The 18,438-nt window shown below is 45.9% G+C and overlaps 1 protein-coding gene across 1 annotated transcript in view; it reads left to right on the top strand.

The window, feature by feature from the left end:
• SMOC1 (SPARC related modular calcium binding 1) overlaps window positions 1–18,438 on the top strand; it is a gene marked incomplete at its 5' end in the record, with an annotated part of 66,553 nt that overhangs the window by 33,073 nt on the left and 15,042 nt on the right. The window contains 3 exons of the mRNA XM_008940819.1: window positions 11,459–11,651; window positions 12,541–12,623; window positions 15,973–16,078. Coding sequence (XP_008939067.1) covers window positions 11,459–11,651; window positions 12,541–12,623; window positions 15,973–16,078 — 382 coding nt within the window. The remainder of the gene's footprint in view (window positions 1–11,458; window positions 11,652–12,540; window positions 12,624–15,972; window positions 16,079–18,438) is intronic.

Here is an 18,438-nt window from a genome sequence, read left to right as displayed (position 1 = left end):
TAGGGAAAGTAGTTATCTTTCCTTTCCCTGTGGCTCAACCACCCCTTTCTGTCTTGACTGCTGCTTGGGAGGCCTCTGTCTCTTCCTCTCTCCTGGAAGTTCTGAGAAGGTAAGATAGATGTGATGCCCAAGTGTGATTCTCCCACGGTTGCAGTGTGACAGGTGTGGCAAAGGGAGTATGTAGGGGAGAGAAGAAGCAGGGAAAATGGAAGAATCTAGGACCAGGACCCTTCCCAGAAAGCCAGCACACAGTCATAAATAACATGCCATTGGGGACCAGTTAATCTGCTCTGTGAAAAGGTGCAAAGTATACAAGTGGGAAAAATAACATTGTATAATAATGGGCATGCAAGCATAGGTGTTAAACCCTACGCAGCTAGGCAAATAAATGAAGCTCCCCCTGAGTGCTGTGTTATAAATCATTCCCAAAGAATTCAGTCACTCCCCCCTCCTTATCCCCCAACGAAAGAAAATAAATTACTCTAGACATGGAGTCATAACTGCTACTCTACAGCTGCCAGTTAAGGCAAGTGGACAGGGAGCAGTAGGAGAGGGGCAAAGATATAAGAAGCTGGGATAAAAAGGGAAAAAAAAACCCAAGCTTGCATTTAAAACCACTGAGGATTTGGAGCAGGAAGGAAAGGAAATAAGCTCCAGCACTAGACACTACCTGGACGTACAGGGATGAACGGAGAGTGGAGAGGTCCACTTTATGGCAAAATTTTTTTGTTTGCTTTTTAGCAGAAGCTGGGTTGTATTGGAGGCATTGCACTGATTTGCTGAAATAGTTCCTTAGGAGCAAAGTGCTCCTTGCTCTGTGTAGCAGCAGCATTCAGTGCAGGCTTGTGGTGGATCTCGCTTCAGACATCCGTTTGAACATCTGGTGATGCCTGCAGATAGACTACATGTATTGGCTCACCTTCCAGCCTCCCTTGAAATGTTCCTGTCAGCTTCATGAGAAAGATGAAAACATTTCCAAGGTGCCACAAATAAGGAGGAGCTGTTTCAAAGGAGCAGCTTGGCCTGCAGTCCTAGATTCCCTCTGGAAAAGTTTTAGACCTAGACATCTCTTGAAACGAAAAGCCCTGGTAGGGTTTGCGAGTGATTTCCAAGGAGGCAGCTGAAGTGGTACACAGATCAGTGTATCCCTAAGAGCATCTGGTGCCCCCAGCATTGTCTAAGGAGGCCATGGCTATGACCTAGAAGAGCACAAGGCTGTGAGGGAGCAGAGCTGCATTCCAGGACTGCTGGAAAAGCCTACCACTCCCATGAAGTCTTCTTCCGTCTGGTGCCAGGCTTGGGGTGAAGAGGTTCTCCACTTTGGTGAGTGTTGGAGATGGAATGAGTAGATAAGAAGGGAAATGGGTGAGGCTCTGCAGGAGTATCAGTAGTGTTTGTGTAGCAGCAGCGTGGGAAACTTGAGGAAAATATCATGGAAGCATTTAGGTTGGAAAAGACCCTTAAGATCAAGTCCAACCTTTGTCCTAACACAGCCGAGTTCACCACTAAACCATGTCCCTAACTGCCATGTCTACATGTCTTTTAAATCCCTCATGGGGTACTGACTCAACCACATCCCTGGGGAGCCCATTCCAAAGCTTGACAACTGTTTCAGTGAAGACATTTTTTCTAATGTCCAACGTAAACCTCCCCAGGCCCAGCTTGAGGCTGCTTCCTCTCACTTGTTACTTGGGAAAAGAGCCCTACAACCTCTGTGTATATACACCATGTTCTCTCTGCCTTCAGACTGATATCAGCATGCCAGATCTGTGAACTGTGTTCTAAGTCCTGTGTATATTTTGAGGTGGGGAAAAGAGGGGAGTATGAGTAAAAGCTGTCATCCTCCTGTTCGCCTTCTCTTAATGGTCATCTCATTTTTTCATTTTGCCAGACCACCAAAATAAGAAGTGGTCAATGAGAACCAGTGAGTACATTTTGTGGTGCAGCTCAGGGGTAGCTTAACTGCATGCTTTTCAGGCTGTTGAAATGGTATGTAAGTAGCTGGAAAGGTAGAAGGTCCTGAAGGTTGTTTCTGAAGTCAGGAAAGAAGGCTGGGTAGAGAACCCACCTTCAGAGCCAGGCAAAGAGATGGGAGTCTGTTTAAAAAGCAAGAGAGCATTCAATCTCCTTGAACATGAGGGAGGAGGATGTGTTGGATTGTGGCTACCCTCACTCGAGGTAAATGGAATGGCATTTCTTTGGTTTCACCAGCTGTAACGCAGATCTGTGATCCTACTGGTGTCATCAGTCTCCCGTCTCATCTTAGGCTCCTTGAACAGGCTCTGGCAGCACAAAGCTGCACCTTCTCTCTGGAACTGGATGCCCAGAATGCAGAATGTCCCAGAGCTGGAGGGGCTGTTGTTGCCTGTGCAAGGCTGCAATTCAGAGATATCCTGCTGGGAAGAACACTAACCTCAATTACAGTATCACTTGTCCTTCCCTTGCCTTTCAACCCAGAGCGTGGAAGTGGGCTACCTCCCTCTCACGACATTGATGAAGTAGCAGCAGTTTCTCTGTCCTGTGGCTGATGTCTGAATCCCATGTGTTATCTTGAGCTTCCAAAGCCTGAACGTTTTGCCCAGAGACATCTGGCTCAGGCTAGATGCCCAAGAGTGCGTGCTAGCACTCCTGTCAGAGGCAGTTCCCTCTGCCTCCTCGTAAAGTCCTGAGTACTACAGGAAGAAGCTGATCTGTCATTACATGAAAAGACTCATCACACTATAAACCTGTCTCTCTTCCCCCTTTTACTCAACAGCAGTAGCATAAAAGAAAAATGTTACTGTAGTTAGGAAGACTAGTCTGAAATACTTTTAACCTGCCTGGGACAGTTTTCAAAAGCTTTCTGTTTGGTGTCCTATAACTGTACTTTTACAATACTGTAAAAATAATGTGCTTGTATTCTTCAACCAGCAGAGGTAGGTTCTTGAACAATTGCTGTGCTGGTGGTTCCAACACTATTAAAAACAGGTGTGGAAGTGAAAACAGTTTCTCAGTAACGTTAAGGCTCCAGTGGAAACACCTATAGCTTCTCATTTCATTGAATAGCATTTCTCAGTTTGGAAAGGAGTAGAGGGAAAAATGAATGAATGTGTTCAAAGACAGGTGGCTTGTCTCAAAACCAGCTATGCTGCAAGCTAACAGTGCTTAGAAACCATGTGCAATGGAAAAGAGGAGTTAGGGAAGAAAAAATGCATGCTCTGGGTAGCTTCCTCTCCAAATCACAAGGGCAGTGTCTAAGGTTGAAAGCTTTTCTACTGCTAAGGAGCTGTACTGAAGAGGGCTGTGCCGTGGTGCCAGGCTCTCTGCTCAGCCCATGGAAGCTGTTGTCCCTGTGAAGGTACTGCCCAGCTATGGCTGGCATACAGAATATGGAAACCTGGTGCATTAGGGAGATCAGACCCCAAAATCTGGAAGCTTAAACCAGATCAAATACCTTCAGGATTTTAAGCTGTGTTTGCAAAGAGGTTGCCTCAGTCATCTGGATCTGCTGGAGCTTCTCAGTCTGTGAGGTGAGTGGAAAAGATCTGAAGAGGTTGCATTGGTTTTTTCCTCCCCATTTTAAACCAGAATCGTATCCAGTTAACAGCAGCTCTGGTGTGTGTGACCTGTTCCTAACGCAGTGACAGGGATCCCTCTGCCTCTTCCAATGAGTGAACAGTTAATCATCAGGGCTTTTTGTATCAAGCCTAAACCTCCTTTCACCAAGTAAACTGACTGCTACTTGAACTACCCATGGGGAAGAAAAAAAACGATCTATGACCATTTTTTATTTTTTTTTAAATATAACAGCTTTTATGTCTCAGGGGACTGGATGTCATCCCTAGACTAAACAAATGGAATTCTTTCAGCCTTTTCTCATAGATCAAGTTTCCTAGACCTCTGCTTGTTCCCTTTGCTCTATCCTGCACTCTTGCCAAACAATCCACCTCTCCCTCAACATGCAGTGCCCAGAGCTGGACACAGGGCTGATCTAAAGGCTCACCAGTCCCTCGTCCCTGTTTCCTACGAGAGGCCCCCATCACTACATCCCACAGCTAGATTTACCTCTTGTAATTTGTTGTTGTTGTTGTTTGTAGTGTCATGAAGCTGCAGACTTTTTGTGTGGTCTGCCTAACCTCCTGACCATTTTTTTCCGAGTCTTGCTGTCTTGCCAGCAGTTTCCTCTCCATGCACTGGATTTTGCCTTCCTGGTGGTTATGATTTGTACTGGTAAGTTTGGATCACACCAATTTAAAACCATTTATCAAGATGACTTTGAATTCTTTCCTGAATTTCAGCCTGCAAATTGGATGCTATGTTCCACTAGCCAAACTGGCCATTTAATTTGATACAAGCCTAATGACCACTTTCAGTACTGAAGAACTGTTTCAGAGAGAACTTTTGAGATCTCTCCTCTTGGAGCATGTGTTTCTTAACCTTCAGTGGTAGACAACTGTCTCATAGTAATTGTAAGCAGAACGCATTTTCCTCATTTTCTTATGAGAGTGACACAACTTATACTCTAACGAACAAGAATTTAATCCATTTGAATTAAATTAATTGCTCCATCCAATGCATCCTGTATGGACATGCAGATATCTGGGGTTTTTTTCTTTCTCCAGGATGATGTACTGTGGCCATAAAACAAGTATTGTTCTCTCTTGCCATCCTTCAGCTAGTCTGGCTACAGCTTTAGGAGGGCTAGGGTTGTGTGACTGACTGCTTGAGAAATGGGGTGGGTAGTGTTTGATGAGATATTAGGAAAAATTTCTTCACTGAGAGAGTGGTCAGGCACTGGAACGGGCTGCCCAGGGAGGTGGTGGAGTCGTCATCCTTGGAGGTGTTCAAAAACCAGGTAGATGTAGCACTTGAGGCTGTGGTCTAGTGGTTAGGGAAACGTTGGGGGAAAGGTTGGATTTGATGATCCTAGAGGTCCTTTCCAACCATAGTGATTCTATGCAATGGAGTCCAAGCCCTGCCTGGAAGGCATCTGAGTTACAATTGCAGGGACAGGGAGCTTTCAGCTGGCAGGTTTCAAGGTGCACAGGCGTGGATCTTTATTGCTGTGTGGTTTGGAAACCCTGTGGAGCAGACTCCTTTCCTAGCTGGGCAGCTCCCAATGCCCACAGGTTCTGCAAAGTGAGCACAAATTGTGCATCAAGAAGTCCCTCAGCAAGTTCACTCTGCTCCCTGGGACAGCGTTGCCTTCAGCCACTCCTTGTTTCAGGCAGATACTGAACAGACTTCTCATCACATAACACTGGCAGGAGCACAGTGCAGCTTTGTCACTTGGAGCAGAAGGAGAAAGGAGAAGGATGTGTTCCTGGATAGCTGAAGTTTAATGAGCCAATTGGAACAATGCCTTTTGTAAAATTATAAGCCACCTGTTAAACCTTTGCATTGTACCTGTTCAGGACTGGAACATGTAGTAACCTCTGCTTCCTCTGCAGCCTGTGCCTTGGGAAATGGAGAGAGCAGCGAGGTAAAGCAAGGACTGCTTGAGTGGTACAGTGTGGAGCACCTGCAAGGTTCATTCTGCTCTTTACACTTAGGATCCAGAATCCCCTGGATGGCCCACGGTCCCAGACACAACAGGGTGGAGTGGGGAGCAGCACTGCTGACTAACAGAGGTGCAGAGAGATTTATGCCATCCCCACGAGCCATGTTTGCTCAGCTGTTATTGTGCTCTTAGTAAACACAGGAGGGGTTGTTTCTCTCCCTCCACCCACAGCCCTGCTTGGGGACAGGCAGCTAGTACCTAGTCACCACGTTGCTTTGCTAGTCCTGGCAGCCCGTGCGCATGTGTGTACCCAAGGATTTTCAAATTCTCTTTCCTGAGGTGGAAGGGATGGAGATTTGGGTTGCTGATGGAACCTATGCTGAATCCTCTCTGTGGAAGGAGGCTGTGTTTTCTGTCCACAGCTTTTCTAAGCTCCAAACTGGGGTGAGGCACCTGTTCTGGAATGGACCTGGGTCCTGGTCACACTAGAGCTCCCCTATGCAGCATAGAAACACCTTTAAGATGGTGCACATGCTATGGTAAATTAAGCAGTTAAAGGGTCCTCTCCTCTGCCAGAGCAGTGTAAAGACAGGCTAGATAAAAATGTCAAATCAACCCTGTTTGAATTAAGCCTCTCTGGGAGACAGGGAAATACTTTCTCACACCGAGAGGAAAACTGAGGCACAAAGACACATAGTCCTCACTTTTGGGTTGGTACAGGATGTTAATAGGAGCTTGGCACTAGATCTCCATACTACTGCCTTTCATTCTGTGTTGCACAAGTTCCTCATGAAGAGCAAAGCTGGGACTTGAACAAAAAAGTTTAAGAGAGGCTTGTGTTTGATTTTTTTTGAAGTGGTATTTTGAAGTCAGATCCCTGTTGCAGCACTAACAATTGGTCAAGAATCCTTCAGTAAAAGACCTTTTCCTCCCATTCTGACGAATGCTTTTTCATTAAACTGAAGCTTTTTGTGGGAACTCCATGGGAAAGGTTTCCCTGGTTGAGACAGAATTTCTCGTCAAAAGAAATGAGAGAGGGAGAGGGAAGGAAATCTGCCCTGCCTGGCAGAGCCTCTAGTTCTGGTGTTAGGCTATTCACATAGGTTCACTGGGGCTAGGCAGAAGCACAGGCAGAGGTTAGACCCTCTTTTTGCCTGCTTTGCAAGAAGGATTCCTGTCTTTCAGGGGTTCTGTATCTCAAGGAACTCTCCAAAGTGTTTGGTTTTGATGTCACACTCTCCTTCTTTTAATAAGAAGAAAATTGGGCACAGAAGAGCAACATTAAAAGGCTAATCTGCTGTGATTGGATAGCAGATCTTTCTTTATGGAATCATCCACAGCATTCTTGCAGCCCTGATGACTGATGCTTGGTCCTTTGGCTCTTGATAGCCAGGAGAGCAGCTGGGGGAGGCTGCCTTGTCCCCAGAGCTGCACATGGACTGCATCTAGCCCTGCAAGCTGAGCAGGAGAACTGTTAACTACAGACCTTTGGTCAGATGCTGCTAGACAACCTCTCTTCTCAGCTTTGTAAGGTAAACAAACACCCCATCACTTTAAAAACCATCTAGTTTATTAGACAGTCAGATGAATCCCTTACCTCATCCATCATTTTTATTTTTATTGTGCAGGCACTAGATGTATGTTTGAATGTGTGTACTTAAGGGACCAGAAATGAGAGACCTTTTTATGAATCTGACCATGTATTTCTCAGAAGGCCATTACTAGGGGAAAATTGTTGCATAAATAATGTTCAGCTGCAGATGTCCAAGCCCTGTTTTCCTGCAATAGCTCATGGCTTCAGAGACGCTGCCTTTAAAACTGTTTTAAGGAGTGTTAGAAGCAAGCAAAAGTAAGAAGGAGCAAACAGCATTTTAGAGCTGAGCAGATAAGGTAAAATGGATATTTCTGTCCGTGATTCCTTCCTTTGTGTGTGCAGCATGAATTCCCTAGCTTTTTTTTATGCTGTCATTGCTTTTGTTGCAGTGTAGATTTGCTGTCTCCCAAAGGTTTTGCTCCCCAGCAACAGCAAGTTGGCAAGTGTTACTCAGCTTCTTTGCTGATGGTTGTCTTAAGACAAAGGAGGGATGGCAGAAAACAGGGGAATATGACAGCACCTTGGGAAAAAAGTGTGTAATATTATTGTTGGTCCTGGGAAGGCTGTTTGTGTCCCACTGACTTACTGTCTCAAGTATTTTCTCTCTAAAAGTTTAATATAGGGAAAGAAGGAAAAGCTTTTTTCTTTATCTTTCTGTGCTTGCAACCCCCATTAACTCAAATGGGGAATAGGCTTTTAAGTACCCTGCATGTGTAATAAATACATGCTTCTTTCTAAGATGACAGCTTAATTTCATAGCTGGCATTAAACCTTCTAGCTTGGTCACAGGCTTCTGCTATCCTCCATAAACCTGGCCTTGGCAACAACAGCAAAGTTTCCAGTAAGCAGTCTGACTGGAACAGGCTGACTTCAGTGTCCTGGAGCTGGGATAGCATTTGATGGTCCCTTCACTACCTGCAAGACCATCTTTCAGGGTGACAGCGTATGCAGTCCATGCCAAGTCCCATGCTAGGGAAGCTGATGGTATGGATTTCCCAGATGATTTTGCTGGCCGTTGAAATATACCCCAACTGCTAATATTCATATTTATTTTTTTTTTGAGGGCATTAAGTGCTGTTAGAGTAGCAGCCTTGAGGAAAGACTCTCTCTGAGGGCTAGTGCTAGTTCATACTTTCTTCTGCTCAGTAGACAGATGCCACCGAAGGAACTTTCCATAAGGCTGTTGTCAGAGCCTCCCTTTAGTGTTAGTGCTTTTGCTGTTCTGATCTGCTCTAGCTTGGGGAAGGTGGAAGGTATGGTGGATCTGGAGAGGGTTCAGAGAAAGAACTGGGTCAGCTGGCACTCTTCAGCATGTAAAAAAGATGAAGTAGGAAGCTCTCAGGCAGTGAGAGGCAGAGAGGGAGACTGGAAACTCTGTTCACTGTTTCATCCTCCAGAAGAACTCAGGTCAGCAAACAAAACTAGTTGGAGTCAAGTTTAAATCAAACCAAAGGATGTGCTGTGTTCCACACAGAGTGTGTAGTCAGGCCACAGAACTAGCTGCAGGATGTCATAGTAAAAGTTTATGACGGAAGACATGGCAAACTGGTGGAAGGGAAAAACCATTGCTACTCACAAAATACAAACTCTGTTTGTCTCTGCAAGTTTGTGATCCACAACTGGTTAAAACATGAAAAAAAGGTGGAAAGAAGTATATGCTTGTCTTGTTCCTCTCTTCTCCTCTAAGCTTCTGCTTTTGGCCACAGCTTGAGGTGAAACAGCCAACTTGGGCCTTTGGTTTGCCCCAGTGTGGCTGGTTTCTGTTCTTCAGGATGTAATGGAACAGCTGAGACCTTCCTAGTGGCTTCTTCTAGCTGTATGCTAGAAATGAGAAAAACGTGATCTCCCTGCTCTTTCAGTTGTAGTGCTGGCACTGCTAGTGACGGGCCACCGAACACTGGTGACAGTGGCAGATCTTCCATCATCATGTCTATTGGCTGTCAGCTGAAGAAAGCCTGTGAGATTTGTTTCATTCAGCCTTTAAACTATTCAGACATGGGTGACTACCAATTAATTCTGTATTTGGGTAGTAAATGCTGTGACTCTTCAACTCCCACAAATTTCTGTTAATATGTGCAGGGAATTTTTTGCCATTTTTTGTGACGTAGTACAAACCTGTAAGTATGTACATTTATTCTGTGATTTACACACTTAACTGCAAATGCATGTAAAATAACATGCTAACTCATTAAAAGGCATTTATTCTTTCTTTTCTCCCTTGATTTCAATAAAATGGCTTTTTTTTTGTTTGTTTGTTTCTGACACACAAAAAGAACCACTTTAGTTTTTTTTCAGAGTAATTTTTAGTGCTAGTTTCTTAAAGGACTTGAGAGATCTTGATTTGACTTTGTGCACTCAGGAAGCTTTGGAGATTTAAACAGAAAAATTCCTGGGATGTAGTTCTCTTCAGAAAAACATATTTTTTCCTTTTTCTTATTATATAAAATGCTGATAGGGAATTCTGGCTCGGGTTTTGCTTCCCCAAGCTGCCTGAATGATCCTGCTCACCTGAGGGCCAAGGTGTGAATTGCTGTCTGCAACGTGTGGGTAAGTGGAGGCCCCTCATGATGTAAGTGGTTTGTTAAGGAGCCTGCAGGCCTCTCGCTCAATGACTTCTCTGTCCACATACACCTTGGGAACAGCCATGGGACTTTTTTTTCAGATTTGAAATCTGTCAGCAAAATGAAGTCAGCTTAAATATCAGCTGAGGCTTGAGCTCCCTTTCAGTTTTTGTTGACTTTATCCCCTCCTGCTCCTTCCCGATCAAGTTTCCCTCTGCTCGAGTCAGACTTGCTGACACTTAAAAGTTTTTATTCTGTGTTTCAGTTGTGTGGATTTGTGTGGGGTAAAGTTCAGGTGCCCTTCACATTCCCAGCCTCAACAGTGAGCTGAAAGGCTAAGGAGAGGGAGACCGTTCTGGGTCTCTCTTATCTGCTACAGTTCAATCAGAAACAAATAAAAGTGCTTTTGGTACCCAAAGCGTGTTGTACTCAGGTGACCCTCTGCAGACCTGCTGGAGTGTTTTGTGTCCTACCTGCTGAGGAATTCTAGTTGTGAATCAGCACCCCTTTTGTTCCCCAAACGTAGTACAAAAATTACTCTCTGCACTGGAATTTGCCACCAAAATATAAGATGTAGCTGTTGGGGTACAGACAGGCAGGCAAAATAGAAATGGTGAGTGTGTGTTAGTTGTGGTGATCCTGTCCCACAGGCAGGATCCTGAGGCCATGCCATGTCTGCTGGCTGACTGTCCGAACAGCTGCAGGTCTGGGATGTACCTGTGGTGTTATTACCTGGCCATGTTGAACCGTTTTATGTACTGAAAGCTTGAGGGGATTCTTGGCTGTGGCAAGGAATTTCAGATGTTGTGGCTTATGTATAATAAGAAAAGAAAAAACACAGTGAACTGTAAGTGAGAAGAATGTTAGGGGAGGAGAGAACAACTGTTCCTGCTTCTGTTTTTTGTCACTCTCCCTAAGGATAAAATTTAGGAGTTATATTGCTGCCTTTTTTACCCTAGACTTAAACATGTTTTAAATCCTGTGGTCAGCTGCCTTGACTGCTTTCTGTCCTACATACTTGTTTGGTTTTGGTTTTGGTTTTTTTTTTTTTTCTTTTGTTTCTGTGATACCTTCAGTAGTTTCCAAAGTTGAAATAATTTTCCTGCTACTCAAAGGGCTGGAATGTTTGAAGACTTGTAATTGAGAGCTTCTGGCTTTTGAGCCAAATAAGTCTTAACATCCAGGTATTCTATGCATCTCTTCCGCCTTTAAAGGCTGTTCCATATAAGAGGCAGCAGCCTGGCACCTCTCCCATTCTACTCCCTGCTGAGCTGTGTGCAGGCCCTCCCTGCACTGGATAACGTGGTGTCAAAACATAACTTTTTGCTCTTCTCGGGATCATGCTGGAGGGATGCTTTTGGGAGGGAAGAGTGCATTGCAGTCTGGAGAAAGAGACAGTGGGACAGTGCAGGGTTTTGCCTCCTTCATTTGACTGGAACAGAAAGTCACGGTTTAGGATCTGTCAGTATGAGAAAACATCATCTAGGGGTGCTTACCCTGGGGCTGCAGTAGCAGTGAATCACGGTTGTCTAATAGCTCTATTCCAAAACCCAGGGTTTGGGAATAATTTTTTTTCCTGCTGTTCCTGCCTTGCTGGGCACTTGGCAGTCAATATTTATAATCCACAATCTTGTTGTGTCAGGGCTGAATGTGGGAGGAAGCTCTCGACCCCAGAGTCCCTAGGGATGAAGATGTGCTGGTGTTTGCTGAGGAGGAAACAGACACAAAGGTCTCCTGATGTGAAGGAGACACCCCTATCCTGCTCAGCTGAGGAAGATGATCTTGATTTGACTTTTTCTCTCCACCCTCCATCCTGTCTTCCAGAGAAAGTCCACTCGTGTGACCAGGAGAGGCAGAGCGCCCTGGAGGAGGCCAGGCAGAACCCCCGCGAGGGGATCGTCATCCCCGAGTGTGCTCCCGGGGGGCTCTACAAACCAGTGCAGTGCCACCAGTCCACTGGGTACTGCTGGTGTGTCCTGGTGGACACGGGACGCCCGCTGCCTGGCACCTCCACTCGGTAAGAGCTCTAGGCTTGCTGAGGTACCTGCCTGGAGAAGGTGTGATATGAAAAATGCTGTTGCTGTATAGGTTCCTATGTGTAGAGCAGTCAGCTCTGTACTACCTTCCTTAGAGCTACAGGTGATGTTCCCTATTGAACGTTGCTAGGCAGCTCCCTCTCTGTAGGAGCTGGTGTGTAGTAACTGCTGCCCTTACTCTCTCTCTTAAGTAGTCACACAAAGCTGCCTTTTTTTCCTCTAGCCTGAAGCTTTTGGGTGGTAGCAGGAACCAGAGGTTTGCTCGAGAGTACAGATGGGGCATGAGCAGTGAAAAGACAAGTGGCTTTGTTGCATTATCATCTACTTTATGCTTCCATTCTGCAGCCACTTGGATCCTGAGCAGTCCAGCTTTAGAAGACTGCTTGGTTGTGCATTGATAGGTTGTTAAGCCAGCAATAGATTTTTCTTTAAGTTACTCTGTATCTTCAAACTACCTGGGGAATATTTTCCTCGCTTGAGGTTTAGAAACAAATTGTGGGCCTAGCAAGTTTTAAAAACAGGTCCCTAGGAGTTGGGACCCAAACTCTGCTAGATATTGTAATTCTGCAGAGCATGGACAGCTTTAAAAAAAAAGCTCAGACTGTGTCCACAGGAGTTGGAAGAGGGCCTGTGCTGGTTTTGGGTTTGGGTTGGTAGCTGGTACTGGACTTCAGAGTATGCTCTGGCTTCTCTCTGCACTTCTGCTGCTGTTGCTGACTGCCCATAAGCAAACAGATGCTTGAGAATATTTCTTCTACAAGTTTATTGGTTTTCCCTGCAGTAAGCAGATAAAGCACAACCCCTTAGCAACCATCTGATGACACTAAAGCTGTATCACATGGTTTAGCATCTGCTCTTCTCCTTTTTCAGCTATGAGACCCCAGTGTGTGAAAGCGACGCCAGATCGAAGAGCACAGAGATTGATGATCCATTCAAGGACAGAGAACTTCCAGGTCAGAGAGGAACAAGATCTTGTCTCTGACTTCTTCCTGTGTCTCACTTTGGGACCCTTAAAAGGATAAGAATATTGTTGAGGAGATGGGGGATTTCCCTCACCGTGCATGTTTTACCATGGGTTTTATTCTGTGTTGTTTTGGATCACTTCCAGTTTCAGCAGTGAACTGGAAAAAGGCTGGGAGTGTCTTGGGGGCCAGTTTATTGCCTGTCTGCCCTTTGAAAACATGTCTGGGATCAGAATTTTCAGGAAAGAAACCTGGATGCCTGGAGGTCCTCTGGGGGAAGAACAGGCTCAGCATTGAAACTTCTTCTTGAAAGCCTGGCTGGGACAGGATCCTTTCCATTGAGCAGAGCTTTTCAGAAGCTTGGTGACCCTTGAGCAACAGAAGAGGACACAGGTGGCAATTGTCAGTGGACCAACTGTCTCCCTGACACTGCATGGACCAGGCAGGGCAGTGTTCCTGGTGCTCCAAGGTCCCTTAACTAATGCTGCTCTTAAAAACACTATCCTACCTGCCTGTGCTTGGATTTTTCCTTCCCAATGTCTTTCTAAGGCATAGAGTAGAGTGAGAGGCCCTCACTGACAGGTCAACCACTGCTCTCCTGAGCTGGGGCTAACCACTTGAAAACAGAAGCTACAATGGCTCTCTCTTCAGCATGAGGGAGTTGCAGAGGCCAGGAACTCTGCAGAAAGAGCTGGTAGCTCTGGATCTGTTTCTTTTTCTCCTGGCCCTTTCTAGGGCTAGCATAAAGTGATTTGTCCCTGAGCAGGTTAGCAAAGGAAATGAGATTTGTTTCAGATTTGCCTTCTGTGTTTCCTAATTCTCCTCCTGCTGGCTCCTGCCCTCGGGCCCCATAGCTTTCTGCTTAGCAGCTCTGCACTCAGCAGAACACTCTCCTATGCAGCTCCTCGTTTTCACAAGTCATCTACAAATTTCCTATCTGCCTGCCTCTCACATTTGAATTAAATTGGCCAATTGGTTCAAGTATTACTTTGGTGGGGAGGGAAACCAGCTGAATGATTGCATTAAGACTAATTTCCTTAGGAAATCACAAAATGGAATAACCTTACTTCCTTCCCCATGCCCTTCTCCCCTTGCTTTACTGCCTCTCCCTCCAGAATTCCTCCTTGAAAATCCTTTGCACTTGGGCTTTTTCTTTGAGACTTTCTGTTCTTTCAAGAAGACAGAATGGTTCAACTTCTTTTCTCCCTCCCCTTCTGCACTGCAGCTGGACAAGGGGACAGCAACTGCTTGATGCCAAGAGGGACACATGATGCTCTAGCTTAGTGGTCTGATCCCAGCATCCAGGAGAGTTCCCCTCTCAGCTCAAGCCACTTTTCTGTGCCTGAGGAAATTTTCAGCTCTGTGCTTGGCTGCGTTGTCTGGAATGATGGTTCTTGTCACTGAAAATACTGGGAGATGAAGGACCTGATCCTGGTTTGTTTGCCTGAGAGATGTTGTGTTGCATGGTCTTTTGATGCAGACTTGAGGTTTGATTGATTAGCTGCTTTTGTATGCAGAAATTAACTGGTGAGCCAGAACTGCAGGGGGTGAGAGAGGATGGGTTTTTTTAAAATTTTTTCCCCACTCTTATTTCTTAGCAGAACTGGATTTCAAGAAAAAAAAACTGCTTTAATTTGAGACTGATCATTCCATTTGCACTCAGTTCTGTAAGGGGGAACCACATACCTCATTCTTCTTCCAGAGGTTTGCCCATTCTTCAGACTTTCAGTACTGCAGGCAACTGTGCTCCTTGACCTGTGTGAAGAGAGCCTGCAGAGTCCAAGCTGTAGGAGGTGTAAGTCTAGATCCTTGCACACCTCTTCACAAACTGTGTCATGGCTGTGGCCAGAAGAAAGAAAGAAATAAGGAAGGAAAGCGTTGCTTGCACACAGCAAATGGCAAGCTGCTAATTCCTGCAGACGGTGAGATGTTGAGGCCCCAGGGAGATGACTTCTAGCAAATGGTTTTTCAACCTTCTCATTGCTGCAACAAAAAGCTTCTTTAAGTGAGTGGTCTACCCTGGCTGCCATAGCAGCTTACCCATTACAATGCTGACATTTTCTGGACCATGTGCCAAATGAGTGCTGAGGGGTGTGCGTGTGTAATGCCCATAATATGGAGACAGGCAAGGGAGTGTTGGTTAACTGTTACAGAGAACAGAGCCTGTAGTACTGCAAAGGAGGGAGTTTTGTCAGATCAGTGTGCAAGCTGCTTTTAGCTGTCAAGGGATCACAGTAAGTTTTTGGTGCTGTCTTTAGGACTTCTCTGCTGGTCTGAGAAAAGCAGAAAGTGTTGACACTGCTGTTTGTTGCTGGGGGAGGCTGTTTTCTGATGCCTGCTGCTAACTGGTAGTGTGTGGTGGTCTGGGGAAACAGAAGAGGTGAGGGATGGCTTCTCCATCACATCAAGAGAAGACAATAGGATGAGAGGTGATGAGTTTTGGAGAACAGTTTTGGAGGTGGTGTGTTGAACTTGAGTATGCTTGTTCCTTGGTAGGCTAGAGAGATTGATGGAGTATTAATGTGGTAGTAAGTGAAGCATGCTTTTACTCGTTCAAGAAGTAAGGAAGAAGCATAGATTGCCTCATAAAGGTGAGGAGATGGAGAATTTCTTCTTAGCTGTGTCATAACAGGCTGGCACTGTTAAGGGCAGGAGGTTGTGTCAGTCTGTGGTTGTGATGGTGGGGAACTAGATGGCCTCAGCACTAAGTAATGGAAATGGTTACCAAGCTTGTCTTCAGCTTGCTTTGTCCTGCTTAAGCCAGCAGTGGCTGGGGACATGTTGACTTAGACTGACATATTTCCCATGCAGTGTGGTCATGCAAAGAACTGAAATATTGTGGTAGCTGCTGGCAGGCAACACTCTGTGCCTGAAGAGGGGAGTGCAAGCAGCAGTCCTCACTTTGGCCCATGCTTTGGGAAGCTTTAAGATGTCACTTAGGACCTCAGAAGAGCCACGTTTGCCGAGGAAGATGACCCAGGAGGTAACAAGTTGTTTTGTAAACTTCTCTGTAAGTGTCACCATGGGAACTCCCGTCTGCCAGGCGCTTCCAGCAGATCCCTGTGGTCACGCTGGTAGAGAACTGGGAGAGGCCATAAAGCTAACCACACGGTCTTCCTGCCAGATATTGTTGGTGAACCTTTGTGTGCCTGGACAAAAAGCTGCAGGACAAATTGCTGCGCAGAGGAACCCACTGAGGGATTCTTCTGCCTTTCCTTAGGGACTGCAATGATGGCTGCTGCGTTACAGACAAAGGAGGTTCTGGCTGATCCTTGCTGAACCATGGTAGGAGACAAGTCCTGTGTGTTCTTGCAGTAAACCTCCTCTTTTCTTTCTGCAGGCTGCCCAGAAGGGAAGAAGGTTGAATTTATTACCAGCTTACTTGATGCTCTGACTACGGACATGGTACAGGCTATAAACTCAGCAGCACCTACTGGGGGTGGGAGGTGAGTCCAGAAAGCACTTGGGCTGAATGCCACCTGGGTGGCTGCAGAGCTCGGGGTGCCCCTGAGGTGAGGGTGGGAGGGGAAGGTGTTGTTCTACGCTGATTTGGGTTCCTCTGGGTTGCTGGGAGAGGAGCTAAGGCTGCATCTTCAGACGCTGCTGTGTCCTTCTAGCCCTGCCTGCCTCCTCCCACCCCTCCTCCTTGGCAGCTGCTCCACCATAAAGGTTAGTATAGTCCATTTGAAGTGTGAAATGACTGCGCAGTGGGAGGAAGTGGCTTGTTCTTTTGTCCCCTGGTGCATGAAAAGACCTAATAAAATGCAAATGGATTGAAGGAGGCCGTGTGGCCTAGTGGCTACCACAGGGAGTGAAGAATGTGAACCGAATTCTTGGCAGGACCAGCGCTGTGGTTTTGCTGTGGGGCTGGGCCGATGAGGAGGGGAGCTGTTTTTCATGGCCCTCCCCTCTGACCCGCTGCCTGCTCATCCATCCCTCATGGAAGGAGCAGCGGGTCACAAGTGGGCAGAAGTTCCTGGGGATCAGGAGAAAAGCTGAGGTCTTGTCTCCCCCTTCTGCTTGATACCAGCAAATCCCCTCAGCGCAGCAGCTGTGGCTCTGTGGCAGGACAGCCCTTGAGGACAGAGTGTGGTGGGTTTAAAAGATGAAGAGCTCTGTTGCCTCAGCTAGGCAAGGCTTTTATGGGTCTGGATTCCCTCAACTGTAGGAGACAGTGCTGGCTTAGCACTCAGAGATGCCATGACAACTGATGTGCTCCTCTTCATAGAGGGGTAGAGATGAAGGAGGTGCCTCTGTGCTTGGTTACTTCCCTGGGTACGGCTCCAACATATTGAGAGTAATGTTGATCCTCTGCTCTCCTCTTTCAAAATGTAGAAGGAAGCAGTACCACCTTTAGCTACTCAAGACCAAAACCAGCTTCCTGGGTGGCACCTCCGTGCCCCTTGGTTTCCGTATGGATTGCTTGTGAACTCAGATGGGTTTTAACTTAGGATTTGGACCTTCCAAATCAGGGCAGTGGCTGAGTGTCTGCACGCTGAATATCCTGTAACCCATTGAATTAGCAGTATATGCCTAGCATGTCTGTATTCATATAAACAGGATGAAAAATGCCCCAAGGATGGGAAATACATCGTTCTTTCCCAGCCATAAGCATTCTAATATCAATTCTGTCTAATTTGCATGGTTCAAATGCAGTGGGTAGGGGTGGCAGGAAGCCCTGGAGAGTATTTGATACTTTTTCAGCATCCTTTGCACTGGGACTGAAACCCAGCTGATGTAATGATCACTTTTAAAAGAAAGCTTAATAGAAACCAATATTGTAGAGACAAGAGATGTATGCCCCCGCTGCACTTCTGTACACCAGCAGGCTTGCTTCCTAACGTTCCCCAAGCTTTGTGTATTTCTCAGCTTTCAATAGAGGCCTTTCTGGTAGAATTTTTCACTGCCCAGCTCCTCACAGTCATCATGTTGATTTATTTTCAGCTCCAGTGTCGGGAGCCCAGTTGCAAAGGGAAAAAGAAAACTTTAAGCAGGCTGTCCTTTGTAAGACTGCTACCACCCAAACACTCTGCCTGCCCACAGCCACGATTAAATTCAGGAAACTGCTCTGGCATAAACTCCCATGTGCATCAGCTAGGACAGGCACATGCCCTGAAGAACATGCGTCAAGCTTTTCCATCCCTCCATGCCATGATGGAACCATTTATTTTGCAATAAAAAGCATTTCAAGGAATTTTTGGTACTTACATGAAAATTTAATCAGTGCAGCTTTCATTCCGTATGAATTTGCAGAGTTGGGAAGCTGCCTCTGTGCAACGAGTCCCTCTTTCCCAGTTTCCCAAAGGGAGGAATGACCTGAGTTCTCTCTTCAGGAGTATCTGAAATTGTCTGGGTGACGTAGCCTGACTTTGGCACTGGAACTGAAATCTTTTTTCCAAGATGAAAGGATATCTTACCTATAGGGTTAATCATAGGGCTAATTAATTTCCAACCTTAACAACTAACAAAATAGTAGATTTATGACAGTGCTTATCCTGTATCTCCCTGGCCCAGGTTTGCTGGGAAGATCATGGTAAAAAAGAAGCTAGAGACCTGGCTATCTGTTTTTTCTTCATGTCAGTTTTCTTGTTTGTGAGGCAATCTTCACTTACTGAAGGCTCTTCTCCATCTTTGCCCTAATGATGGAAGAACAGGTTCTGTATTTAAACACACATTGGTTCTCTCTGTAGCCTCCCTCTTTCTGTTGCTTTACAGTGTTCAGCATTTCATCCTCCTGGGCCTTTTTTAGAGTTTGAACAAATGCATCCAATGATTCAAGGTAAATTTTTAACATGTCACCAGCAAA

The sequence above is a fragment of the Merops nubicus genome, unplaced genomic scaffold (assembly GCF_000691845.1).
Source record: "Merops nubicus isolate BGI_N331 unplaced genomic scaffold, ASM69184v1 scaffold7185, whole genome shotgun sequence".
NCBI classification, from domain to species: domain Eukaryota; kingdom Metazoa; phylum Chordata; class Aves; order Coraciiformes; family Meropidae; genus Merops; species Merops nubicus.
This window is presented reverse-complemented; position numbering and strand designations above follow the sequence as displayed.